Source organism: Sylvia atricapilla, chromosome 2 (assembly GCF_009819655.1).
Source record: "Sylvia atricapilla isolate bSylAtr1 chromosome 2, bSylAtr1.pri, whole genome shotgun sequence".
NCBI lineage: Eukaryota > Metazoa > Chordata > Aves > Passeriformes > Sylviidae > Sylvia > Sylvia atricapilla.
The window spans coordinates 1,221,761-1,249,299 of record NC_089141.1 but is presented as its reverse complement, the minus strand read 5'-3'; the positions used below and the strand labels follow the sequence as shown (position 1 = coordinate 1,249,299).

The 27,539-nt window shown below is 39.8% G+C and overlaps 3 protein-coding genes across 12 annotated transcripts in view; 1 reads left to right on the top strand and 2 right to left on the bottom strand.

Moving 5' to 3' along the window:
* Window positions 1-1,991, bottom strand: part of LTN1 (listerin E3 ubiquitin protein ligase 1) — a 28,589-nt gene extending 26,598 nt beyond the window's left edge. The window contains exons 1-3 of the mRNA XM_066340614.1: window positions 1,907-1,991; window positions 413-616; window positions 5-103 (exon numbers count right to left, since the gene is read on the bottom strand). Of these exons, the coding sequence (XP_066196711.1) occupies window positions 5-103; window positions 413-616; window positions 1,907-1,948 (345 nt within the window). The 5' untranslated portion in view covers window positions 1,949-1,991. The remainder of the gene's footprint in view (window positions 1-4; window positions 104-412; window positions 617-1,906) is intronic.
* A 1,521-nt stretch (window positions 1,992-3,512) lies between these two features.
* On the bottom strand, window positions 3,513-7,982 carry RWDD2B (RWD domain containing 2B). Its single transcript, XM_066340612.1, has 5 exons — window positions 7,910-7,982; window positions 6,152-6,370; window positions 5,992-6,059; window positions 4,614-4,979; window positions 3,513-3,909 (listed from the first exon to the last, which is right to left on the bottom strand). Exons 2-5 carry the CDS (start codon window positions 6,356-6,358, stop codon window positions 3,672-3,674), a joined length of 879 nt encoding a protein of 292 aa, XP_066196709.1. The 5' UTR covers window positions 6,359-6,370; window positions 7,910-7,982; the 3' UTR covers window positions 3,513-3,671.
* On the top strand, window positions 7,728-25,732 carry USP16 (ubiquitin specific peptidase 16). 10 transcript variants are annotated; one of them, XM_066340604.1, is made up of 19 exons: window positions 7,728-7,795; window positions 9,717-9,815; window positions 10,976-11,154; window positions 11,768-11,871; window positions 13,844-13,947; window positions 15,688-15,863; window positions 16,853-16,945; window positions 17,593-17,723; window positions 18,075-18,162; window positions 18,605-18,625; window positions 18,766-18,844; window positions 19,693-19,784; window positions 20,486-20,542; window positions 21,389-21,556; window positions 22,112-22,781; window positions 23,047-23,141; window positions 24,288-24,374; window positions 24,641-24,794; window positions 25,419-25,732. In XM_066340604.1, the coding sequence occupies exons 2-19, from the start codon at window positions 9,755-9,757 to the stop codon at window positions 25,541-25,543; spliced, it is 2,484 nt and encodes an 827-aa protein (XP_066196701.1). In that variant the 5' UTR covers window positions 7,728-7,795; window positions 9,717-9,754; the 3' UTR covers window positions 25,544-25,732. The 10 variants fall into 10 exon arrangements, with proteins under 10 accessions (XP_066196701.1, XP_066196698.1, XP_066196703.1 ...); XM_066340601.1 differs by having other exon boundaries at window positions 15,685-15,863; XM_066340603.1 differs by lacking the exon at window positions 7,728-7,795 and adding an exon at window positions 8,587-8,713 and having other exon boundaries at window positions 15,685-15,863.
* Window positions 25,733-27,539: the final 1,807 nt, after the last annotated feature.

The window sequence follows — 27,539 nt, the reverse complement described above, 5'->3', positions numbered from 1 at the left end:
TTACCAGTGAAATTTTACAATAAATTCTTGGCCAGTAAGGAAGAACACCTTTAACAACTTCTGCTTCTCTTTCCTTGCACATCGTCCCAAACTCTTGCATAGCCTAAAGTCAAAACATCAAGAGCATGACTAAGGAAGTCAGGTAGATATGCTCTTTAATTAACTCATTTTTATCTGAAACTGCAACTCCCTTTTCCAAAAATCAATTCATTTCTTGGAAACGAGCATCTGACAGAGATAACTGCATGATGGACCTTGCTATAGGTTATCCAAGATACCTTCTGCACTGCAGTTCTGACAAATCCACCAAAGTGAAATTAGTGTCAGTCACTCCCTCTTCCACCCTGAAGAAAACTCTACTATTCTCCAATTAACCACGAAGAAATGATGGGGAGGCAAAGGATACACCTACTTTTAGCTTGGTTGTGATGTCCCTTTTAGAAAGTTTCCGCAAGACCATTCGGAAATCGGCATCCACGAGGCTGTCTATCTCCTCTGCCCCTTGGATTGCAGGAACATATCCTAGATCACTCTGAGATGTTCCAAAGCCAATAAACCCAGGCACAGTCCCACGTTCTTTGGCAAGAAGCTCTGCAGCTCGGCCACTGCTAGAAGGCTGATAAAAAACAGGGACAGCAGTCGATGATCTATTTGATTTTATTTTGCATTTCAAAATATGATCCTATTTATATTGTGTAATTAAGCTTCTAATTAAAATAAAGCCTCTCAAAGAAGAGTCCACTTGCACTTTTCACATAGAAATTTGACCTAGAAAATTATTCTTCTCCTTAGGATCAGGTTGGATGGGGCTTGGAATAACCTGGTCTAGTGGAAGGTGTCTCTGTCCATAACAGGAGGTGGAACTGGATGAACTTTAAAGTCCCTTCCAACCCAAACCATCCTGTGAGTGTATTTGATCATTCTGTGAATAAGAATTCTCTTTCCTCACAGTGCATGAATACTTACGGAAAATTTCATTGCTTCATGTTGCTTTTTTTTTGCTATACAAAAAAGGCCAACAGAAAATTCCTTCTGCAAGCAAACAATTTATTAAGAAATTATAAACTATTTATTAAGAAACTATCCTCCTTCACTATTTCTGGTTTTCCTAGTTCTTATAATGGGGCAGCTCAGCTTTCAGGGAATGCTCCTTTTTTCTCAGGACAAGTAAAAAACACATAAATAAAATAAAGGATTCTCCCAGTAACCAAGTGGCCAGAAATGATTTGGAGGAATGGAGCAAAAGCATGCATATGTAACAAGTATAATAAACACCATCACACAGTATGTGTTTTAGAGCTCAGCACCCAAAATGCTCATTGTATCATTGGCTCAGGTTTGTTTTAACCACACTCTTTTTGAAAGATCGCCCCAAAACTGACTGACGCTTTAATGTCCTGTAGCACACCTCGTAATGCAAACAACCTTTAACTTCCTAATGACAACAGCAGTTTCGCGAGCTTATGGGGGGTTTAAATCACCTTTTCTGCACGTGAGCTGTTAAGGACATAGCGCTTTTCGTTTCCTAAAACCAGGGAAGAATTAGGAAACCTGAACCTCTGAAACACCTGAAACCTGAACACCAGACCTCTCCCACAACCCTGAGGGAGAGCACAGATGTCACATCACCTCTGGAAAGAGATGTATTTTTGGCAAGAGCGTATTCTAAGACTCTCGCACAGAAAAACACACCCGAATGTACCACCGGCACCTTGCTGAATGTACAAACCCCACAGCACCCGCAGTCACATTCCCTCAAGGCACGGCCATGAGGCGGCCCGGGCCCGGCTCCCACAGCCCGGGGATGGCGCTGCCCCGCGCTGGGAGCTCCTCCTGCCCTCCGCTCCCTCCCGGGGCTCCCTGAGGGACAGAGCCCGAGTCCCCGCCGCCAGGTCGCCCTCCTCACCCGCAGGTTGCCCTTGGTTCGCTGTTTGTTCTTGCCCCCCATGGCTGCGGCACGGGGAGCGCGGCCCGCCCGCAGCCACGGCCGCCACCGCGACACTTCCGGGGCGGGCACCGAGCGGCCTCCGGGGACCTGAGGGGAAAACAGCATGGTCTGAGGGAAAAACCAGCCCAAAACCAGCCCAAATCCAGCCTCCGGGACTTGCGGCGGCCTCTGGGGATTTTATGGAGTCGCGGCGTTTTCCTGCGCTTGCAAGGATTGTGGGTTTGGGAGAGTTTCACCCAAGAGCACCGCTGTGAAGGATCGCCACGAAAGGTGTTCCACACCAGAGTGGTGAATGTCAGCGGTTCTACTGGATGTGTACAGAAACATTTAATCCAATTGTCATAAAAATATTTAATCCAAAGGAACCAAAGTCTGCTTTTTCCCCACGAAAGGTGTTCCACACCAGAGTGGTGAATGTCAGCGGTTCTACTGGGTGTGTACAGAAACATTTAATCCAATTGTCATAAAAATATTTAATCCAAAGGAACCAAAGTCTGCTTTTTCCCCACGAAAGGTGTTCCATGTCCACACCAGAGTGGTGAATGTCAGCGGTTCTACTGGATGTGTACAGAAACATTTAATCAATTTTTCATCAAAATATTTAATCCAAAGAAACCAAAGTCTGCTTTTTCCCCACGAAAGGTGTTCCATACCAGAGTGGTGAATGTCAGCGGTTCTACTGGGTGTGTACAGAAACATTTAATCAATTTTTCATCAAAATATTTAATCCAAAGGAACCAAAGTCTGCTTTTTCCCCACGAAAGGTGTTCCATGTCCACACCAGAGTGGTGAATGTCAGCGGTTTTACTGGATGTGTACAGAAGCGTTTAATCAATTTTTTCATAAAAATATTTAATCCAAAGAAACAAAAAAAATCCCATGCTTTTTCTGCCATGGGATTTAGATACAGTATCCACAAAATTAGCATTAATGAATGGAACTTCACTGAAATCCCACCCAAAAACACACGCGACATAATGCACTCCATATTACAGGTCTGAAAACTTGTGAACTCAGAAGGCTGAGGATCATTTCAGAGTTTTGGAGCAAACTAAAAAGGAACCCAATCCTATACACTGTTGGTTTTACAGAAACAAAAATAACAGATGCAGTGGAGTCACCATGGTATCTATTTTACCTGCACACACACTTTACCTAAAGAAACTTCTTATGCTTTAAAGCAGGCATCCTACCTCATCCTGGTAGCATGATTCTTGCCAACTTGCTCCCACCCTTTGGGGTTTTTTTAATAAAATACTGATCTCATGGCTTACTAAACTAAGTAGAAGATCATTTAAAAAAAGTTTTCATGAAGTGTACATAAACAGTAACAATGAATGTAAACATCATGCTCTCACTCCTGAGTTATCCACACTGCATATTTGTCTTTTCTTTTTTGTATATTCATTCACCACATTGCATCTGTTCATCCATCTATAGTTCTGTAACTGTCCAGTAGGTTATGAAACACATTTTCTTCCATATTAAGTATGGAAGTACCCTAAATCTCCTTAACGCCAGAAAGGGCATAAAGCATTCATCTAGTCATTTTCATTACTCAGGATTTCACTGGATATTTGTTTTCATTGAAAACTGGATTAATCACATAAATCATGAATCGTTAATTCCCTCTCTGATCAATTTGCAGAAAAGCTAAGGAATCTGTTACAAGGATTAAATTAGACACGTAGGTGCTGGGACCTGTGGTTGATCTTCAACCCTTTCAATGCCCTTCAACCCCAAAGTACATTTGAAATATGTCAGCACATCCTTTTTCTTCTAAAAAATGATACAGTTGCCCCAAGTCCATATGATTTCCCCTGGCACCATGTGCATCAAAACATTTTTCTTCCAAAGTGGGGAACTTTCGTTGCTTCTGGATCTCAGCATGTCCTCCACCTTCCAAAGAAACATCTTCTCGGTGCCGAATAAGAATTCTTTTCCATGTTAATCTTCTTATCCTGAAAGAAATTGGGGAAATATTAATCCACCTATAAAATAAAAGACTGTTTTAGGAAATACTATGGAATAACTATTATCACAGAAGTCAATAAATTCTATTTGGGTATATGTATTGACAGAGATAATGGTTCATGAGCTGGTGATAGAAATACTACTCACATGCAAACACACTCATAATCAGAAAGCTTGGGGTTTTTATACCCCCTCAAGACTGAAAAACTTTAATGCTGTTCCTCAAAAAAATCAATGAGGATGTGGCCTGCATTTCAGGGCTCACTTTTGCCTTTCCTCTACTATGAATTCTCACACAGTCTTGGCTGATACAATCCAATTACAATGCTTATTTAGTCTGCACCACTCAGAAGGATAAATGATGGGAGCAGAATTAAACATGAATGTGAAGTGATAGAACAGCACACATATCTAACAAGTGGGGCACTGCAGTCCATCTTTATAAAAGTGAAACACAGAGGAAAATAAAACAGAAATAAATGTGCACCACGCAGTACTGGTTACTTTGACTGTTGCAACCAAGAGTACAGTGGATATTCAGAATTGTACATGCATTATTATAAACACAAATACTTTTCAGATCTTCACACTTGCCAGGTGGTTGGATTTCCCACCTTCTGGCCACAGGTACAGCATCACAAAATGCAATATTCTAACTACTAATGGCATTTAAGTCCAAAGGAGAACTAACCTTGACCAGAACTCTTCACAACTATTTTGTAACCCTTCTACACAAACAACACCTGGTTTCCCTGGCATGCAAAACCCTGACAGAGAAAGCTCCTTGGCCCAGTCAATAATATTTTTTCTCTTTTGCTTGTTGTAAATGTGATGACTGTAGATCCACAATCGTGTGAAGGTGGTGGCTTCTGACTGTGTGGCACCTGAGGCTGTCACTGAGGAGGATGAAAGATCTTTGTCAATGTAAGCAGCTGCGTGATCTTTAACCCACTCCCTTGCACTCAGCATGCAGGGCTCGCCACTGAAGTTCTGCATCAAATATGTTCTTAAATCAGAGTTCAGGAGAATCTGCTGAGAGCGGCTTAATAATGACGACCTAAAGAAAAAAGAAAAATATAAATGCATATAAATATATATGTGTTTACATTTTAGCACGTTTTTTAAAAACACAGACTAACAGAATCCTTAGGTTTGGAAAAGAGATCCAAGATGCCAAGCCTAACCTTTGACTGATGATCATTTTGTCAACCAAACCAGTGCACTGAGTGTCACATCCAGTCGTGCACTGAGCACCTCCAGGGAGGACACTGCAGCAGCTCCCTGGCAGCTCCTTCCAGTGACTGACCACCCTTTCCATGAAGAAATTTTTCCTAATGTCCAACCTGAACATCCCCTGGCACAGCCTCTTGTCCTGTCGCTGCTTCCCTGGGAGGAGAGGACAATCTCTACCTGACTACAGCCACCTTTCAGGTAGTTGTAGAGAGTGATAATGTTCCTCCTGAGTGTCCTTTTCTCCAGGCTAAACACCCCCAGCTCCCTCAGCTGCTTCTCACAGGACTTGTGTCCCAGACCCTTCCACTGCTTCATAACTTTTCAAAGTTTTGCTTCAAGCTGCCAAGAAAATCAGGTGTAGTTAGATAATATGCACTTGCTATTGATATTTAACTCATACTATGAAAGCATCTTAATTAGTATTTAATTGGTGTGCTAACTCTTGAATTCACAAACAGCACTACCAATCTGTAAAACAAAATCAAGAAAAAAGTACTTTAAAAGTAAGTATGAACTCATTTCCTGTAATATGCAAGTCTACTTCTTTAAACACAAATTTAAAAAAAAAATCAGAAGGCTGGAAAAAATAGCATTGTGACAAGGGAAGAATAAGAGCTTCAGTTATTTCTTCACCCCTTTAGTTAGTCTTAAGCTTTATCAAAAGAGACATGTCCTTTTTTTTTGAGCATCAGACTGATGAACAGTATCTACATCTAACCCTTCTGTACAGGTGATGGCTCCCTCATGCTTTTTCCCTTTCCCTCACTTATTTACTGAGCACACCAGAGAGATCATAAGCACTTTTAACTTACAAATGTTTTTATTAGCAGTCATACCTCACAGTAATTTCTGGGAGAACAGTTGGGTATTTAAATGGTAAAGCACAAGCCATAGAGAATTCCACCTAAAAACAAATGGGCAAATGTTTACTTCGCATAAGCCATAAAATCCCACAACGTAATAAAATGATTTTTAAAAAAAAGGTGTTTACAATACCATAGAAGCATTGGGCACCTCTGGTTTTACATTCAGTACAAACTGAACTTTTGAAGACGGCACCTCTGCAGACTCATCTTCAACATAGTGTTTCAGTTCAGCTAGAGCCAGTTGGTCTGTCACAGCAAACTCTTCCTCATAAGGAAACATGCTAGACAGCAAATCTAACTCTGAAATTTGTATCTCTGCTTCTTCTTGGTTGGCCATTTCTGTTGTTTCCTGAGCAAAGAAAAAAATCAGGGAAGAAAGACACGGCTTGAATATGGGACAAAGTTCATTAAGTACTCTTAAGCAAATCACGTTACAGAATCACAGAATGTGCTGAGTTAGAAGGAACTCACAAGGATCACTCCTGGCCCTGCAGAGGACAATCACAGGAGTCACACCCTGTGCCTGAAAAGCATTGTGCAAACGCTTCTTGAGCTCTGTCAGGTCGGTGCAGCGACCACTTTCCTGGGGAGACTGTTTCAGTTCCCAACCCTCTGGAAGGAAGAACCTTCTTTTTTTAATATCCAGCCTTAAATCTCCACTGACACAGCTTTACGTCCTGCTTTCGGGTCCTGTTGATTTATTTAAAAATATGGATATTGATCTAATTAATACCGATATCCAACTCTGACGGACGAAGACTCTCTAACAGTTTGAAGTTAGAAAGTGTGTGTTTATTACATTTAAAGTTATAAAGTGTGTGTTTATTACGAGGCCGGGCAGCATGTGGGACAGCTCCCAAATACACACCACAATTTACAGATGCTCACAGGGTCTTTTTGTGTACAGGAGTATTGAATACCCAAAACACAAATGCATATTCATGACTCTGGTCCATCCCATTCCCCGCTGCGTATGGTAATTAGCCAAAAAGCAATTAAGCATGCGGAGTTTGGTCTTTGAAATGGGTCAGTGGTCCTTCTTATGGGGTGGGGTCTCAAAATGATGAAGTAAGATGCATCTTCCTCGCTTTGACTTTTTAACCTTTTAGTGTTGGTGACACCTGGATCCTGTTTCCTCAAGACTATCTGATTTATGATCACATTGTGTTCTTGGGGTCTATTGATTAAGTTGACAGGCCTCCTGATTTATCAGTTCCTTCTATTAACAAAGGGAAGTTCACCTCAACAATATCTAGTTAGCAAAGGGAAGGCCACCTCAACAATATCTAGTTTAACTAAAGTCCTTAATTCTTCAAAATTAACGTCTCACTGACACTGGTCGCCAGATAATGCTTGCCCTTCCATCTCCCCTCACGAGGAAGCTGTAGGCTTAATGCATATTAATTATGAACAAGATCACTTTAACCGGCTCGCGTCTGCCGGGCAGTCTGGATCACGGATACGCACTGACAGCCCACGCGGTCTCCACTGCCCTGAGGTGGGACAAGACGCGCTGGTACCAACATCTTCCACACAGGACTGCTGCTCAGGTGTCCTGAGCGCTGGGGAACCTTTCCTGCCCCTCAAACACCCCGCTGCCCTCGGCCCGCATTCCCCATTCCCCTCAGACTGGAGAAGCCGGAAGTGGGCCAGCGTGGCGCTCGCGCATGCGTGTGCCCATCGCACGCCCCACCCCCGGTCACGGCCCCACAATGCAGCGCGCCGGAAGCGCGCATGGCAGCCGGTCACCGCCGCCGCGCCACCGGTCATTGAGGTGAGAGGTTGCCGTCTGCCCCGTCTGGTGGAGTCATGTGCCACCAAGTTGTCCGCCCCGCCGCACCGGTAGGTGAGGGACGGGAGCCTCCCGGGGCCGCCGCCGCGCTCCTACCGTCGCGGCCACGTTCCTCCCAGTCCGGGACTCGCTCCGCCGGCGCGCTGCTGCCGCCGCTGCGGCCCGGACGCGCGGGGCTCTCGATTGGCTGCTGGAGCTGTCAATCCTGACGCGGGCCAATCGAAACAGGCAGGGGCGGCCCGGCCGCGGGGCTGGCGGAGGGGGCCGGGCTCGGCTCGGCTCGGCTCGGCTCGGCTCGGCTCGGCTCGGCTCGGCTCGGCTCGGCTCGGCTCGGCTCGGCTCGGCTCGGCTCGGCGGCCGCCCACAGGCCGTTCCCCAAGCGAGACTCTCAGGGCTTTTTATTTCCAGAGTGTTTGCCAAACGCGGGTGCACATTCGGTGTTTTACAGACCGCTCTGTCTTATTTTAAAAAATACCAAATGCTTCAGTCGTTTAGCTGTGCATTTCCTCGTGAGGGCCGTGCTGTGGGAAGGCCGGTGCGGAGCCTGTCGGACAGGTCTGCCCAGGCACAATGTGGGTTAAATTAACAAACTCACGTGTTGCTGCCGTCCTGCCGGAGCAATTCGGCAAAGATTTTATTAATGAAAAATCGTTTCTACGAGACGAAACGGTGTAGGTTTTTTTTTTTTTTGCAGAAAAACGTGCTGTAGAGGGAGGTTGGTGGATGAGCAGTTACTTCTTTTTCTGAACAAGTTGAATGCCTGGTTGCAAAAGTTGATCATTCTTCTCTCGTGAGGTGGCTGCCAACCAGCCATCGAAAATTGCATCATCTGCCCTAAAAGAGTATGCTCATGAAAACACGCTCGTGTTTGTAAATGGCTTTTCACACAAAGCGTCCTGTGTGAGTATCATGCCTAAGGTCGCCCCAGATTAATTTTTCTCTCTGATTCTCTTGGTCTGGTGTAGTTTTTTGGCTGTGACAGCTCCAAGCAGACAGCTGTGCTCTAGGGCTGGTTTGCTGCCAGGTACAAACAAAGAAATGGGTTTGGAAAGGTGGATTGATCCAGATTTTTAGTGCTGGTTGTGTTTACAGGAAGAGTGGACAGCAGGGTTAAGGTTCCCTGCTAAGATTTCAGAGACTTGATTTTGAACCCTTTTAGCTTGTTTTCATTGTACAACATAGGTTGAATTTTAAGCTTACCTGAGATTTTTAGGTGATTTTTGTCAGGTAAGGTGCTGGGGCTACAGATTAGAAACACAAAATATTTAATCACACGTGCAGTAGCCACTATCTAAAGCCAAGCACTTGGCTTAGGACTCTCTAGTGGCAGATCACTCTTGTTGAGAGGTATAGTGGATGACAGACCCATCTGAATTATTTGCTTGAAATGTGGGGAAGGTGATGATAAATCTTCCCCTGTAAAGAAGCTGAAAAATTGGAATTCCCATTGTCTGTGTATTTTCAAATAGGTGAAGAGTATTTTACTTGTGTCAGACTTCATCAAAGACACAGGGAATTTGCAGTAAGCAAAACGAAAAGGTTGAAAATGCTTCATGATTTAACTGGTACAAAACCAATTATTTTTTTGTAAAATCCTTGTGGTGTTAGTTAAAGTCCTTAAGGTTTATAGTATTTTTCATACTGAAGTTTCCAGTTTTGTTATTTTGTGCAGTGCTTTTGATTTAACATTTTAAACCAATGGGTTTGAAATCTGTCTGTACAACAGTTAGGATTGTTTCATGTTAAAATATAATTAATAGGTTTTTTTTGTTTTGAAAGTGTCAAATCAAAACAAGTTGATTTACCTCAAGGGACAGCTTGGCATTAGAAATAACTTGTGTAGCAATGAACAAGGAAAACTAATCTTACTGTTCTTCTAATCTTACTGTTTTTTCTTTGCTAGGTCACCGTTCCTTTTAGGAACAATTACAGACAACAAACATGGGAAAGAAACGCATCAAAGGCAAAACTGCACAGTCTGATGAGTCTCTGGATATACTGAGTATGTTTCCTTGGAGAAGTCTGTGGGCATAATGGTTCTTTTAACCTCAAAGAGGGCTTGAAAGCTGACCAACATTAGAAGGCCTTCACACTAGTCACTGGCTTTGAAGTCTCATTTACAAAATCTGCATTCTTAATTGAAACTCAAGTCTAGCAAGAAATTTTGCTGTCACGACTTTTCTAAGTGTGCTAGAAAATAATAATCCTGTCTTGAAAATTGAGATTAGTTTCTGTTTTTTCAGGAATCTCAAACACACTGATACAGGTTGTGTCAAATTATTCAGAATATAAAGGGTTTGTGGAGTCAGCTGCCAAGCTCAAGTTGCATTTTCCCAATGAAAAGCTTGTTGCAGAAGATTCTTGCTTTAGCAGTGAAAGATGTGACTAAAATACTTTTTGTGAAGCAGTTTGCCTATTTTCTAGCAGCTAATTTGGTACTTACTCTGGACACTTCAGCTCTCATAGTGCACTTTGGTTAAAACCTTTTCTTTCTGTTCTTAATAGTTCCTAATAGTTCCTGAATGTTTTTTGTGGGTTTTTTTGGTCTTGTTTACCCTAGTTATTGTAGCTTTTGTTTTTACTTTGTCATGTAGCATTCTCCACCACCTGTAAAGCCACAAATGAAGCTAGGATTGACCACGGTGAATAATTCCATTGTAACAGTAGTTGCCAATATCCAAAATTTTTTAGTTTGTTTTTTTTTTTAATGACAATTTTGAGGTTGTAGATGAAGCTTACATTTTCCAGAAAAGCTAGAAGAATGATGAAGATCTGTGTTTGTCTCTCTGCGTTTGCACTTTGATAAAATCCTGTAATCTTGGATAGGAACAGAGCTACAGGTACAAAAAATTTGCACCAATTTCAGCTTATGCCAGTAGAAGTTTGCAATCTCCAGGCTGTAATCTTGCCTCAACAAAGATGGATTCAGAGCAGCCACACTCCCTGAGCAATAAAACACCTCCAAGTAAAGTTTAGGATGCAGCAACAGTATACCCAGGTTGTGAATGCTGGCAACAAAAGATTTCTTTCTGATACTCAGGAAAGTTGTCCATGTTTCTTAGGCTTTAGATAAACTAGCCTAACTTCTGGAGTGCTGCCTGTGTCTTCGATGCTTGCATTTGTCATGCTGCCTACATCCTTCTTGTGCTTTTTAATTTGTAGAACCCGTGTGCAAGCATATTCGTAAAGGGCTGGACCAAGGGCATGTGAGAAAGGCTCTGCAGAATGTGGAGTGGCACGTTTGTCAGGACTGCAAGGCAGACAGTAAGGCACCAGAGGAGGCTGAGGAGGAGACTGGTGAAGGCACTTCGATATGGTTATGCCTCAAATGTGGCCATAGGGTATCTCTTCTGTTCTTCATTTGTCTTAAAACCTTTCAGTGTCTCGTCGTACGGTGGGACGAGAGAGTTTCTACGTAAACTCTTATATTCTCTCTTTTTTTTATTGTAAAGATGCTGCTTCCTAGATGACTTGATGTCCTGTAGTGTGATTTTAAAATGTCTGCTCTGAATGTCAAATGAAGTCCTGGGAAGATGTCCCAAAGGCATTTAGCAGGCTTAAGGCTAAAACAGCATCTTTAGGACTGGTTTTCCTAAAAAAGTTTGAATTATTTTTCTGAGAAAATAAAAATGCTTCTAATCTGTGATCTTTTTTACAAGATCTTTAAGCTCCTGATCGTTCATGAACTCTGCATGCTGAAGTAGTTTTGGTTCTATTTCATTCTTCCAGACTGGAATTTATTCATTAAATGTTCAGTCCTGTGGCAGCTTTATTCTGCACCCAGTAAATGATCCATCTATGGAAATAAGTATTTTGAAATCGATTGCCATCTCTTGGTCCCAATTAGTTGAAAATAATTGAATAATTTTCATTATAATACTTTGCTTTTACTCTGACTTTGTTTTGTTGACAGTCAAATGGGTTTTGTGACACTTGTGGTTATCAATGTTGCAGGGCTGTGACAGAAATTCTCCAGACCAGCATGCTTTAAAGCATTATGAAACACCAAGATCAGATCCCCACTGTTTGGTTCTCAGTTTGGACAACTGGAGTGTGTGGTGAGTTTTTCAGGCAGCACCAGACAGAGCTGGTGGAGGGCAGCAGGGGCTGGAATAGAATTTGTCCTTTCTTTGTGAATTCTGAGGTTTCTCTCTAGGCATGCATTAAAGTGTTTCCAAACACGTGATTTCCAGATTTGCAGAATAAGTGTTAGTTTCTTATAAAATTCATGATGAGAAAATTTTCATAATTAGGGTTGGTACTTGGCCAACTAGTAAATGTGGTTGACTTCATGTTTTACTGCTTTTACTTGGTCAGAGTACTGGCACATGGAAATAAATGTTGATCTGTAGCTCTAAATCTTCAGTTCTGACCTTGGGAGAAGGTTCTTTCTGATGGTTGGGAACCTTGGGAGAAGGTTCTTAGCACTTTCATGTGACTTCACTGCTTTTAATGAATTCTAGAATGCAAATGGACATTATTAGTAACATTATTACTAATGAACCAGTGAACTTCTCTGTGTGAATTTAAATTAGTGTTAAAATTGTTGGTTTGAAGTGCTCTATTTTTCCCACTTTTTAATCAAAATATTTGCAGATGAGAGGAAGTTGTTGAAGTAAGATATTTTGGCTTTCTTCTAGAATTTCTTGGTGGTACAAACTTGCCCAAGAAATGATTCAATGATTGATACATTGGCTATGAATTAGTTATAAATCCAACACACAGTCAATAACTGTATTTCACAGTGGGTCTAGTACAAAAATTCTGACCAAAACTGCTTTTGCTTTTATTAATGATACGAATGTGTGACCAAATCTCTCTGGTTTGCATGCACATATGGTTCAGATTGGATATAAATAATAACTGTAAAGGGTTTAAAGAGATGTTTTGGAGAAGAAAGGGAGAGTTCTGGAAATTCACTAAGTTCTGCTCTTTTGGGTTTACAAGTGCTGTTATACTTATTTTCAGTGCTGATCAAACAGCCATCACTAACAAAACCTTTTCCAATCCCTTGATTCTTTCAAGATTGTCTATAAATTTTTTGACAGGTAGAAGGTTATGGTGTTAAAACACACCATGGAAGTAACTTTCCATTGTTATTCCAGGAGCAAGAATGTCTATTTTTGTGATTAACCAGATAGACAATAGATAAACAATCAAGGATCCAAAAGCTGAGTCTATTTTTTTTTTTAATGAGATATGAGGAAATGTGATGACTATAGCTAATGCCAGGGATTTGGGGAAACACTTTGCTGCAGACTTCTGCTTCTAATAGCAGAAAATTGAGTCTGACTTATGGTGATCCTGAAGTCTGCCTAAAAACTGTAATTGGTGTTTTCCAAAATGCAGAAGTTTCAATGCATTTGCCACTTCTTCTAAGAGCTGATTGGGTGGAACTACAAAATTGGTATGTGTTAAACTCCTTCAGCTGTTTGTTGTTCTGTCAGGGTTTTACCCTTCTTGAGCCTTTAGGACTGCAGCTACTCCCACAGTTTTCTCTAAAGCAGATTACTGGCATAACCATACAATTTTTTACAAATAGGGTTTGTATCAGCAGTAGAAAAGCAAATACTGCAGGTTTAAGGGTGGACACTTGAATTATTTCTTATCTGACTTAAATACAATTAAGTATTTGCTTGGCTAGAATATTCAAAATATTTTTCCATGCCGTAATATTCACAAGTAATTTCCTTTAGGGCCTGATATCTTAGTTTCTTGATTTTTGGCAAAGTTTTCCAAGCTTTTTTTTTAAATTGCAGCAGGGTTTCTAAGCACATCTTTTTAAAGTCCAATTTATACTTGTAAACTGCCAGTCACCAAAATAATTTATTAACGATAATTTTTACATGTTTTATTTTTGTGATAAGTAGATTGAATTCTTCTCTAAGACTTACAAATCTTACACTAAACCTTGTAATTTTTATAACTTTGTCTAATTAATTGCATCAAAAAAGTAAAGAGTTGAGGATTTTTAAATAACAGAAGAAAAAAATAGGATTAATTGTTTTCTTTTGGGGGCGGCGGAGACAGGTGCTACCTATGTGATAATGAAGTTCCATATAAAACTTCAAGCCTTTTGGGCCAGACTGTGGAGTTTGTTAGAAAACAAGTTGGTATTGACTCCTCACATGCAGGTAAGTAATTACAGTACAGATACAGTAAATCAGAAGGTCTCCTAAGTGCTGGAGACAGTCCTATAAGTCCAGAATTTACACAAAATTAGATTTAGCACCTTATGGTAAAGGGAAAAACTCATTTCTCCTCTTTTGTTTCTTATCACAATTCTGATAGCATAAGTAATGTCCTAGCCCATAGACCTAATTAGATCAGGATTTTGCTCAGCATCCCCTAAACCTTTACAGACAAGACACACAAGAATAGGAGGGAAAAAAAGACAGTTTTACTGTGACTTTTTAAAAAAATGTGACATTCAGTTTTTCTGTGAATAAGCATTTGACTTTCAGTACTTAAGGTGTTTTTTTCATTCATCAGTGTTGCTCAGTCTGTCTTGAGATCTAAAGAAAAATTGTCTTTGCTTAAGGATAATTAGATTTGATTAATTAGATTTGATTTTTTAGCGTCTTTTTGTGGGTATTTGTGAATGTATCAGGAATGACTAAGTCTCCAGCTGTTGCAGCACATTTTGTAATGAAAGGAGTAGTATACAGAGATTGTTACTGAGTGTGCACATTTAGCATAGGCAGCTGCAGTGCTTTTAGAACTCTAAAATATTGTGTTCAGCATGCAGTCTGTCTGTAAAATATGATTGTTTAAAAGAAAACAAACCCAGAAAAACCCCTCTAGTTTCCATAACGGCAAAACTGGTTTTGTACAAGGCATTTCCACTGGAAAAATTGGAAGAATTTGCATGTGAAAATAAATGCTATAACAAATGACTGTCAGAAATTCAAACACTTGGGTGACATCAGAGGCCCTGTGGGAAATGGAACACAGACACCCAGCAATGCCATGTGGCTGTATCTGAATTCAGTTTTTTTCAGAAAGCAGCTGAGGTTTTCCCACAGGGAGCAGAGTTTTTTTGAGTGGTCAGTCTTTCCCAGACATACAGCTGAACTTTGTATCAGTTGCCAAAATTTTCTTCTTGGGTTTTAACTGGAAAACCAATGAATACCTGGATGCAGTTGTTGCCTGTTTCATACTGTCCATCCATCTGTTTCTTGTCCTAAGAATGTTTTCTTTGCTTTCTCTGATCTTAGGTTACTTGATTTTAAAGTCACTATTAGCTCTCAGCCCTATTTACCAGAAACCTTATCAATAGCTGACTGCCAAACTGACAGAACCAGTGTGGATGTTATTTTGAAAACTGCCTGGAACTCCCTTACAGCTTTATTAAAATTAAATTTTGAAATTTTCAGCAATATATCAAAATAATTTGGGGGAAAATATTTTTAACTCATCTTCAAGACTATAAATCTTTCAGTATAGTCTGTTTAGGTTCATGAAATGAATAGGAGAGTGCTTTGACAGTGGGAGCCTTTAGGATGTTGTAGAAAGCCCTCACTTAGGTGATTTTGACAGGAATAAATTTGAGATAACACTTGAAGAATTTCAGAGGATGTTGGCATGAACAGCTTGGGGGAAAAGAGATGTTTAATTTGCTTGCTGATTTGAAATGGCATTGCAGGGAGTTCTTGATGTGTTATTTTTGTTGTTTTGTTCTATTTATTTTTTAACTTCTGTTACCTAGACAATTGAAGAACCTAAACCAGTAGTTTTATATTTAAAAATTAAAGAATTAATTATCCTATATATAAACTCTAAACATCATAAATTGCTGCTGGCTGTAATAATCTTTCTTAGCCTATAACCTCTAACTATGTTAATAATGTGGTATGTTTCTATTATTTCAGTAGAAAAACAAGACAACAAAGAAGTTGAAAATAAAAAAGTAGAAAAAGACAGCAAAAATGAGCAAGAAAAAGAAGTCTCACTTAAAGAAGAAAATTCTCTTTCAAGTGCTAATGGAGAAGTCACTGTGAAAGGACTCAGTAACTTGGGGAATACATGTTTCTTTAATGCAGTGATGCAGGTACAGGACTTGCTGTTGTTTTTAGAAAAACTTTGAATAGGAAAAAAAGCCACAAACAAAATGAAAAACAGCCCACAACAACAACCCTGCCCCCAGCATTTTACAGTGACACAATTAGAATGTGATTTTTTTTTTGATCTGCCAGGATTGATGGCTTCTTTCTAAAAATAGGGTGTTGGCCTAGAGAAATATGAAGAAATGAAGCTGCAGGTTCAGACTTGCTCTAGGGGAAATACAATAAACTGCCCTGTCCTTGAGGGACAGCACTTTTCACTGACATAATTTAAGTGTGCCAACTTCTGGTTATTTTTAAAAAAATATGAAATAGTCTGACACATCACTCTTGTGACTTCTTAAGTACTCCAAGACCCTGGGTGTTTATTGTAATAAAAAATGTCTCTCTCAGCATCAGGAAATCAAACATAAATATTGGATGAAAAAACCAGGATGACCATATTGCAGGCATTGTATCTTGTGTGACTTGTTTAGCTAAGAAATGTAGAATATACTTGTTCTTTCATGTGTATTGAAAGTGACATGATCTTGTGCTCTTTGGCTCTTGATACTGAAGCTTTACTCAAACAAAAATTCCCACTGTACTTGCAGATTTTAGTAAGCTGCTTTTGATTTACTTTTAAACAGTTTTTAAAACAAGCAGATACATACACTGCATTTTATCCTTTGATTTTTTTAGAAACAGACACTAATAAATACGCTCGTCAAAAGATGGGTCTGCAGAAGAAAAATATATTTAGAGTTTCTGCAATATGAAGTAATGTTTATAGAGTACACTGGAAATCCCATTAGCTATATGGAATAGACCTTTAACAGATGAAGATTCTAGAGAGGTGTTTAACCACTTTAGTTCTGTGTTTGGGAGAATAAATTGCTGCTAAACTGGTTGCAACAAATTCCTTGACCGGCGGATTTCAGCTGCCCTTCCTGTTGTCCCCATTTTCCAATCTCTTTCTGTCTTTTATGTTCTACAGAATTTGTCACAAACTCCAGTCCTGAGGGAGCTGCTCAAAGAAGCTAAAATGCCTGGCACAACAGTTAAAATTGAGTCACCTGAGCTATGCATGGTAATATGTTTTGACATCCGTAGCATTTGTCCTCACCTTGCAGTCTGTTAAGGAGACAAGCAATACTTGCCTTTCAGTTTTAAAGCTGTTCCAGCTAAATACTAACAAGATCAGGATGTAACATCAGCAGGAGCTTCACTACTGATTTCCATAGAGCTGCTTCTGAAGTCAGAGGAGGTATTTTGTTCACAGTGTAAGAGCAGTGAAGCAATACTCTATCATACGAGTGCTTGCATTATGGTGATGTTATTTAAAGGACAAAAATGTGTAATTCTTCCTATAGTGCCACGTGTCTAAATGCAAAATAGGGAATTAGAGGATATCTGTAGCACTAACTTAAATAACACACCTGTCATTACAGTTAAAAATTTGGATGGCAAAGAAAATGCACAACTTTTTAAGAAGTAGGGTTTTTTATCCCTTGTAAAGGCAAGAAATCTGGACTTTGAAGTAAGCAATAAATAACTGAGTTTTGTTATCATTTCATGATAAACCACACATTGTTTTTGTTAACTTATTGCCATTTTGGAATTTTGTGTATTCTATTTGATGATAATGTTTTCAGAAGCTGAAAAGGAAGAACTTACTGCCAAAGAATCTGCCACCAAATTCAGGCAAAACAACTCTGTTGCTTTTCTTTCAAACAGGAACCTCAGCTAATAAAACTAGATCAGCCAGGTCCTTTAACACTAGCCATGCATCACTTTGTGACAGAAATGCAAGAGACAAAAAAAGGAGTAGTGACTCCTAAGGAACTTTTTGCTCAGGTTTGTAAAAAGTGAGTATCTGTACAATTGCTTGTCAGAGTGAGTATAAAAACATCTGTTGTTTAAGACTGCCAGTTTCTCCTCTTTTTTTTTTATCTCTAGCTCAGAACACAGGATATAACATTTGTAGAATACTTAACAGTTTTTGAAAGAAGATCAAAATATAAATGAATAGCAGTAAAATGAAAGATACTCTAGTGACATACTGAGTAGCTGGTGTCATATTTTTAGAAAATACATCATGTAAACTCTTGTTGCTTTTATATATGTACATTCTGGAGACTTTGTCCACGTGTGTTTGGTGTGGATAGCTTTTTGCTTTATCTCTGAGTTCAGTTATACTTTACAATTTCATTTAACAGAGCAGTACGATTCAAAGGTTATCAGCAGCAAGACAGTCACGAATTGCTTCGTTATTTACTTGATGGAATGAGAGCAGAAGAAATCCAGGTGAGTGCCAAAGTCGTAGTTGTGCACACCTTTCTTCTTCCTGCCCCAGACCCAGCCTCTTTTATTCTGCTGAGGGGAAAAGAACGTAATTTCTGAGCTTTGTCAGCCTCTGAAGTGTGGTTGTGCTGTCCACAGCATTCACTTGAAGCATATTAGCAAAGAGAATCCACTGAAGAAGTGGGTTTGGAATATGTATACTCACCATTCATAAAGAATGTCCTTATGTCTTCCTTTCTGAAACACATTTATAGAAATTCCATAGTTTTTTTTTGGTTTTTTTTTTGTTTTGTTTTGTTTTGTTTTGTTTTTTGTTTTTTTTTTTTTTTTGCCAGTTTTAGTTTGGGCCAAGTATTTCATCTGTAGACTGATTTTCTTATGTACGAATTGGAATATTATGGTTGCAACTTCTCAGTTGATTTTTTTAATTTTTGGATATCTACAGGAACTATTGTCTGGTTCTAAGGTATTTGTGTTGTTTATATTGATTCTCTTAATTAGGGAAGATTATACTTTTCCCTCCATCTGAAACACATTGTAAAATGAATTGGCTAACTGAATGAGTTTAGGAGATTTTACAGAGTGTATTTGTTTTGAAAATTTCAGCAAATAAGTGTTGGAATACTAAAGGCGCTGAGTGACTCTAACAAACAAAATGAAGAAGAACTTAAAAAGAAAATTAAAGGTAAAATAAATAATCACAGCATCAGTAACTTGCAAAATCTCTTTTTGTGTATATAAAGTAACACTAAGAGTATCAACTAAAAGATACATTTTGTACAACTTTATGCCACCTCTTGAGTTTGTGTGTATCTAGAATAAGAGGCTCCATAGTTCTAGTCTGTATTTAAATGTATTCCTGAGCTTGGTGGCATTTCCTTCTTAACAGGATAAGAGAGAGTTGTTTCTGTAGACATCATCCATCAAAATATGTTTGGGCTATAATTACTCATTCAAACACATAAGAAATTAAAATATTAGTATGGGAATATAATTTATGCAGCTGCTAATAGTCCATCTTACTTAACAACAGTATGAAAGAAATCCAGATAATGAACAGAAGAATTTTTAAACTTTTCAACATGGCTTAGGAGATCAGCTGCCAATTTAAATTCAAACTGTATTGCTCTGAAATTACAACTTGAAAAAAATGGTTTTGTCAGACAAAAGTTGGTGCTTGTGTTTTTAAGTTCAGATAGTTTCAGTCTTGAGAGAAAACGAATTCTTACTGAGATCCAGTACTTCTGAGAAAACAGGGAAATATATTTGAGCACAGAAAGCAGTAGAGGTATGGTTTAACCAAACTGTGTTCTGCAAATGTCTTTTCACTCCCATTCTTTTGATACACAAAAGATTCCTAATGTAAGAATCTTGCTGTACTTATCCTGAGGAAAACCAGAACAGGCCAACAGGTTTCATCACACACCTTGCATGTTATAGTCTCTGTTTTTATTCATTTTATGCTGTAATGAAATTGGTTGCCAGTATATATATAATATTTTTAATTTTACAATCTACTCTTTGAATTCTCAGAATATGAGAAGAAAAAGGGAATACAAAGCTTCGTAGATCGAATCTTTGGTGGAGAATTAACCAGCACAATTATGTGTGAGGAATGCAGAACTGTAAGTAATAACCTAGAGTATTATGTCTTGTAATCTGCAGGAGAACCCCAAAATGACTGTCTGTAGAAATAAGACTTGACTGGCTGCATGCTTTTCAAAAAAAGCCTGATTTGGCTGGAATATTTATTCCCTTGTGTTTTAATCTTCCAGTTCCTTTCAAAAGCCATCCAGAAAAAGAGGTTGGCAGCAGCAAGCTCCCTCTGCCAGTATTCCCTCCTAGATTCCCAGTGAACACCTTCCAGTGGTACAGGTCATAGAGTAAATTAATTGTGATGGGGCCCTTTTTCATTCAGGGGATTATGTTTTTCCCTTTCCCACAATGAAAAGACCATGGGATTACTGGGAAGACAGTTGAGAAGGCACTACTGGGATAATACTTCCTGAGAATGAAGTAATTGAGTGAATTAGCAAATGGGCTAGTTGAATATCATGATAGATTATAGCTATGAGTCTCTTAGGCCCTAAGGTGTAGTCTCACTAGATAACTGAAATTCAAAAAAATATCTCCTGCTCATTTCTGTGGTAATGTGACTGCTGGATTTTTGGTCATTGGAAGCTCTTTGTGGAGGTAAATGAGCTGTGTTTTACAGTTGTGTGCTCAAGTGTAAAGCCTTGAATTCAAATATTCAAACACACCTATTGACAGCAAGCCAGCTGCTTCCAAACAAAACTAAATTGGACTCTTGATTATTCATTTAAAGGTATCCTTGGTCCATGAGTCTTTCCTTGATTTGTCACTTCCTGTACTAGATGTTCAGGTAAGAACATAGGGGCTTTTTTGGCTTATGTATTTTTTATATGAAAGCACTTACTACACAGTCATTAGGAAGAGCATTTAAGCTTTTTTCTGTAAGTCTCTTCTGCAAGTCAAAATTGCACAGAAAGATAGAGAATAAGATTTTTCATGACAGTTATTCCTGTAAGTCGTGGCTCATAAATTGCCTCTGGAAAATGAGTTTGTTTGAGTTCTTTGGGGCTTTGTTTTCACTTTTTTCATCCATTTTCGTGCACCAAGTCCAAGAACACTTCTCCTAATATTCAGGATATGAAATAAAGTTAAAAAATGTTGATAAGATGGTATGTGAATACTTATTTGATCAATCTCCAGACACTCAAAAATACTTGATTTGCTTTGTGTTTTGTATTGCTAATCTGTATATGTAATATCTCAGATTTTTTGTGTAGCACTGCTTACTTGTAAATATTAGAATGGAGAATCCCCAGAGCCAAAGGGATCATGACTTCTGCCACAAACAAGTTTCATTTTAGCAGAAGCAAACAAATTCTGTGGCAGGCAGTTCAACTGAAAATATCTCTGCTTGTGTAAAATGTTACTCTTCAATGCATTTACAAAGATCTGTTAGAGGCAAAGGTGATATTGCCCCTTTCCAGGTTCAGAATTTGGCCCTCAGTAGCCTTACTTTTCATCCTTTTTCATTCTGCAAGTCCTTGTTTCATATGGACTCTCTGGAGTGGGACACTCCTTCCATTAACATCAGTGTGAGTTAGTTGTGTGTTACATCACTAAAATGTGACATTTGAGCTGAAAACTCAGATAACATCTCTGTTTCTGTGGTTGTTCCATGGCTTTTTGGGTTTTGTAGAAAGTGAAAATTGCCAAGAGAGAAAACCTTAAAAAAAACAAAGAAAAGGAATCTGAAGATGAAGAGGATAAACTCAATGACCACTACCTTAAGCAGAAAGATGAGCCCCCTGGGACAAGTAAGCACCTTCAGAAAAAAGCGAAGAAACAGGCCAGGAAACAAGCCAAGGTTGGTTTGGATAGGTATTTCACTTTGTGCTTGCTATTTCTGGTAAAAGAAATTATTTTTGTTTCCTTATATTACATGAAGGAAGGCTTAGAATTTCTCCTCCTTCAAATGCACAAATGAAAAGACCAATTATACCCACGTCTTTGCTGTTCAGATGTTCTGTTGAGCGTGGCTGTGCAGGAATAATATAATAATATCCAGTAGAATTTTGTTGCCTGTCTGAAGTAGCCTTAATTTGTATCAGTGTGTTTTCAAGTCTCTGGTGCCAAGAATGTTAACAAAACTTGAGAATACAGACACAAGAAAGATTGGGAAGATAGCAATGGCATCATTAGCTGTTTAACAAGGAGCAGTGGGAATTATGAGTGAGGCTAAATTTGGTATTAGTGGAACTGATCACCTCTGATCATCAAATCACAGATTTTTCTTCCCCCTCCTGCCTGCATCTATGGCATGCAACAAACATTCTGATAAAGAACTGGTAAGAAACCCTAAACATAATTTATACTTACTTTGGGTTTTGTACTCTTGTTTATTATGTGTTCCAATGTGCAGAGCCAACGGCGGCAGCAAAAACTTCAAGGAAAGATGCTTCCCTTGACAGATCTCTGCACAGCTGAGCAGCCAGAGATAGATACTGAGTACAACCAAGAATCAGAGACTGAAATAAGCTCTGAAAGTCTTGATAAGAAGCAAGAAGAGGAATCATCACATGATTGCACAGATCACAGCTTAACTCAGAAAGACTTGAGTATACAGGGAAATAGTCAAGGAATTCAGAGCAGGTGTGAAAATACAGGAAAGCCAGAAGAAGAATGTGAAGAAAATGGATCTCTCAGGGATCTCTGCATGGAAGGCTTAGATTCTCCTATGAAGTTTGCCAATGGCCTTGACAACCTGCCTTTGAAAGAGGAGGATGATGACAATGAAGATGAGGAAGAGCTTGCTACGGACTTTTCAAAACTCCACTTGAGTATCAGTGAATCTGACACGAGTACCTTGGATGGCCTTCAGCCTGTTCCTGGCAAGACCTGTGAAGTGTCTAGGGATGACCCTGAAACAGCATTTTGTACTCTGGCAAACAGGGAAGAGCTGAACCCCGAGGAAGATTCAATCCATCACTGTTTGTATCAATTTACCCGTAATGAAACACTTACCGAGACCAATAAACTGCTGTGTGATGTGTGCACACAAAGGCACTGTGGACCAAAGAACAACATAAAAAGTATAACTTTTTTTAAAAGAAAACTTTAAATATATCCCTGTCTGCTTATTGAGTGGGTAAAGGGTGGGGGGGGATTATCCCTAAAGTGGTATTTGTAAAACTTTGTCTACTTTCATTCATCATATTAAAGGGGAATGCTCAGCCTCTCAGTTCTTGTAGTAGATAACATTGTAACAGTTTAAATAGTGAAAATAAATCCCTGCTGTAACATTTGTTTTGATATAAACCACTTGTTTTAACCTTTGGTGATTTTTCTTTTCTGCAGGTGAAAAGAAGTATGTTTATACTAATGCCAAGAAGCAGATGCTTGTCTCTCTAGCTCCTCCAATTTTAACCCTTCACCTAAAGAGGTTTCAGCACGTAAGTAGCAGGTTGATAACATGTAAATAGCCTCAGGTTAATAGTTGTATGTGTGCACATACTCATGTAGTACTAGCTTAACCTGAAAACATGCTAATGTTACTTTTATTTTCTGTAAAACTTCTTCTTTGTTTTTTTTCTCCAAAGTTTGGAAGGCATTAGTGTGCACCATTGTGTTTTGAGGTGTGTTTTCCTGAAAGAGTATTCCTTTAATTAACTGGAAAACACTGTTTTGTGAGTGTATTCACAACATATTCCCTTATTGTTCTTACTGTATTAAGCAGAATCTTAACATTAATGGTTTCCTACTATTACAGCTGTTCATGGGCTCATATATTTCAGTAGTATAGGTAAATAGGATCCCTTAAGTAACAAGTTGGCAGAAGTGGAAAAGAGAGGATTCTGGGCCTTGTGGGAGAGAAGGAAGGATGAAAGGAAAGCAAAGTAACTTAAGTTTTATTTACAGGCACTGAAGTAAAGTCACTTAACCTCTTTATTGCCAAGTTGTAGAAAAAAATTTAACTCGGGGCTTTAGCTTTTCAAGAGAGAAGGAGGAAAGGAAAGGGAGTCTGCCTCTTCTAAATTTAAACCTGTTTGGTCTTTTGAAAAATAAAGGAGGCAACTTTAGAGGAAAACCAATTTCATATAAAAAATGGAAATGTGTAGCCTGTTCCAAGAGACTGTAATATGAAGAAAATAACATTTATCATCATCTCCTTTTGTTTTTCCAGTTTGATACTGGACGATTCTTTGATTAAGGTGGGAGCACAGTTTGCATCATTTCCGATGCTCTTAAGATCAGATCCTCAGGCATGTTACAGTATCTCAGAAGCAGGAGTTGTCTTCATAGTTACTGGAGTGCATTAGAGCTGATTCTTTTTCCACTTCTGCTACCATTGCATTAATATATGAGTGAGCTGAAGAGCCATCTTAACTTGTGCTCCAGTGCAGCATGTGGGAGCAAGGAAATAATGCTGGAATACTGGACATCAGAGAAAAAAAAAATCGCTTTTTCCCCAGTTTTGTGTAATGTAAAACTAATTAGTATTGTTGAAACTTTAACTTGAAACTTTTAGTAAATAAGCATGGTTTTAATATGCTCCATTTTAACATTATGGGGTTTTCCCTCTACTTTGGTTGTTTAAGGCTGGATTTAATCTGCAGAAGGTTAACAGGCATATCAAGTTCCCAGAAGTGATAGACTTGGCTCCTTTCTGTACAGCTAAATGTAAAGTAAGTGGGAAAACAATCAGATTCTCCTTCCCCATGTTCTAATGTGCTTTCCCAACAAAGCTGCATAGCAAAATCTTTGTAGAATGCTTGTCAAGCTTGTTACTTTGTGTGATAACTTGTACTTCCCTGCTCATAACTGTAGTGCTTGCATGAATCTCTAATGACCAGTTTCCATTTCATCAGCAAAAAAAAAAAAAAAAATTAAAGAGTTTATATTCTTCAAAACCCAGCAGCTGACTGACAGAGCTAAACCTGTGTTTTTTTAGAATGTGGCTGAAGGGAACACAAAGGTCTTGTACTCTCTCTATGGAGTTGTTGAACACAGTGGAACAATGAGGTCTGGCCACTACACTGCCTATGTTAAAATGAGAGCTATGAACAACCACCTCTCTGATCTTGTCCTTCGAGGACAATCTCCAGGTAAATCATTAGAAATACTTTACAAATTATTTCTTAAGAGAATCACAAAATAGTTTGGGTTGGAAGGAGCCTTAGACATCTCGTAGTTCCAGCCTGCTGTGGTCAGTAAGTTCTCTGAGGACAAGGAAGCTGGTGAAATTCTGTAAGGAGCAGCTGAGGGAGCTGGGAGGGCTCAGCCTGGAGAAAAGGAGGCTCAGGGGAGATCTTGTCACTCTCCAGAACTGCCTGAAAGGAGGGTGTATAGTGAGGTGTGGGTCTGGCTCTGCTCCTATGCACCCATTTACAGGATGAGAGGAAATGGTCACAAGCTGTGCCAGGGGAGGTGCAGGTTGCACATTAGGAATAATGAAGACAAAATGGTAGCTAAGCATTGGAAGGGGCTCCCCAAGGATGTGGTGACATCTCCATCCATGGAAGTGTTCAGGGAACAGCTGATGGAGCACTCAGTGCTCTGGTTTGGTTGACAAGGCAGTGATCAGTCACAGGTTGGACTCGAACTTGGAGGTCTTTTCTATCTTAATGATTCTATGATTGTACTCTATGATTCTTACTGAAGAACAGCAGTAGAACTGAATGCTTCAATTCCTTGTAATGACTTTTACTGCTCAATTTTTCCTTTCCCAGCTTTAGAAACCGAGCCAGTCAAAGGTCAGTGGTTCCACATCAGCGACCACCATGTGCAACCTGTCTCTGTGTCCAAAGTGCTGAGCTCCCAAGCCTATCTTCTCTTCTATGAGAGGCTGCTGTAACTCATCAGAAGAGCTGCCTTCTTTGGAGGTCTGAGAGAGGGCAGACTTGCAAGTCATGGTAACATGTTGGAGCTACTGGATAGCAGGAATTCACTTTATGCATTTTAGACACACTGACAAGCGGTTAACTTATACCTTTTCCAGTGTTTCCACTACTTTTCAGTAAAAGGGTTTTTTTTTTTTCCAAAATGACAGCTTTGTGTTTTTGTTGAGTTAATTTGGGTGTTGATATAAATCTTGATCAGCAGCTTTTTCACTTTAAAGCAACCAGCCTACTTTTGAACTGTAGTTTATCTTGGCTATCATGTGTTCCCATGCATTTTTTAGACCTGGGCTCCAAGCATAAGAAGCTGTTTCTTTCTACACATCTTAAGAGCCAAGACAATTGCAGGTTCAGCTCTCTTTTCACTATTGGTTTATGTCCAGTAGAGGAGCCCTCAAGTTTGCAAATGCTCCAGGAATTCTTTTGCTGGTGCTTTGGCAAGGCTGAATGCTAAGCTCACTCCCACTAGGGTCTCACATACCTTTTCTCCACAGCAGGCATAGGACCAGTAGTTCCTGCACTGACGTGTAACTTTGAAGTTCTCTTCTCCACAAGCTTCATGCTGGCTTTCATGGGAATAAAATCTTGGCTCTGCCATGCCAGAGCAGCAGCTGCTCACATTCAGTGCATTTTTCACAAGAGCCTTACTAAGAAAATGGGCATCTTGTTCTTGTAAGCCTTAGAGGCAGCAGCAGTGGCCCTCGTGCAGCTGACTACAGCAGTATGCCAATCCTTCTGAAAACTTGCTGAGTTTATTTTTCAGCCTCACCAACAACTGACTATAAAGCCAGCATTAGTAGAGCTGTTGTATGACAGCCTTATTTAGGCACAAGATAGTTCCAGACTTGATTTAGCCTTCCACTCCCTTCTGGTTGTGAGATAAGAGTAGCACTGGCAAGAGCAGTAAAAGGATTAATTATTGAAGTGTCTTGGATTTCAAGTGCAGTTCTCCTTTCAAGCTACTTGGAGACACATAAGCTGTTTACTTCCCAAGATTAATCTTAACAGGGGGCTTCAGCTGAAAGATTCCAGCACTCTGCATCATGCTGGCTAGTGCTGCTCAGCACTGACTTTTAAGGTCATTGGGATGTGATGCAGTTCACTGCTGTCAGGATGCCCTTTTGAGAGCATGGGGATTTAAAAGGGTGAGGTGAGAGATGCATATAAAAAAAAATGAATCATAAATTGGTCTGTGGGGGAAAGGACCTTAAAGTGCCAACCCCTGCCAGGGGCAGAGACATCTCCCAGTAGAGCAGATTGCTCCATGACCCATCCAACCTGGCCTTGAACACTTCCAGGCATGGGACAGCCACAGCTTCTCTGGGCAACCTCACCACCCTCACAGGGGAGAATTTCTTCTGTGTATGGACCTTAAATTTCTCCTATTTGAGTTTGAAGGCATTCCCCTTTGTCCTGTCACTATATTCCCTCACACAGAATCCCTCTTCAATTTCCCTGGAGCCCCTTCAGACACTGGAAGGTGCTGTGAGGTCTCCACAGCCTTCTCCAGGCTGAACAGCCCTGACTTTCTCTGCCCCTCTCCATAAGGGCAGCTGCTCAGTTCTTTATCAATTATCAACTTGGTGACCCTCCTCTGGGCTTGCTCTAACAGTTCTCTGTCTTATCTTTGGGGCACCACAGCTGTAGTGGGGTCTCAGGAGAGGGGCTGCTGAATGCAGGACACCTGCTGCCAACCATCATTTCAACATTCATTTGACTGTTCACACTCAAATACTGGCCAAGGAGTGCAAATAAGAGCACAAAGAGCCACAAAGATTGTGGATTGTGAGCTGCCTGCAGCAGGCTCATGGTCATCCTCCCTGCACACAGTTCCACAACAGGAACTGGTATGGGATCTCCCCTTTAATGCAGCCCCAGAGAAGTTCTGCTTCCTCCTGCAGCAGCAGGGAGTGTCAGGCAGCCAGCCAAGGGTCAGCCCATCACACCCACAGT

Bases quoted from the DNA above. Each gene is read 5' to 3' on its own strand.
- RWDD2B (XM_066340612.1), bottom strand. From the start codon at position 6,358: ATGGCCAACCAAGAAGAAGCAGAGATACAAATTTCAGAGTTAGATTTG. The intron at 6,060-6,151 runs GTATTGTAAACA...ATTTGTTTTTAG, and splicing joins AGGTGCCCAATGCTTCTATG to GTGGAATTCTCTATGGCTTG. The intron at 4,980-5,991 runs GTATGACTGCTA...TTTTTTCTTTAG, and splicing joins CTCCCAGAAATTACTGTGAG to GTCGTCATTATTAAGCCGCT.
- USP16 (XM_066340601.1), top strand. From the start codon at position 9,755: ATGGGAAAGAAACGCATCAAAGGCAAAACTGCACAGTCTGATGAGTCT. The intron at 21,557-22,111 runs GTTGGTTTGGAT...TCCAATGTGCAG, and splicing joins AGGCCAGGAAACAAGCCAAG to AGCCAACGGCGGCAGCAAAA. The intron at 22,782-23,046 runs GTATAACTTTTT...TCTTTTCTGCAG, and splicing joins ACCAAAGAACAACATAAAAA to GTGAAAAGAAGTATGTTTAT.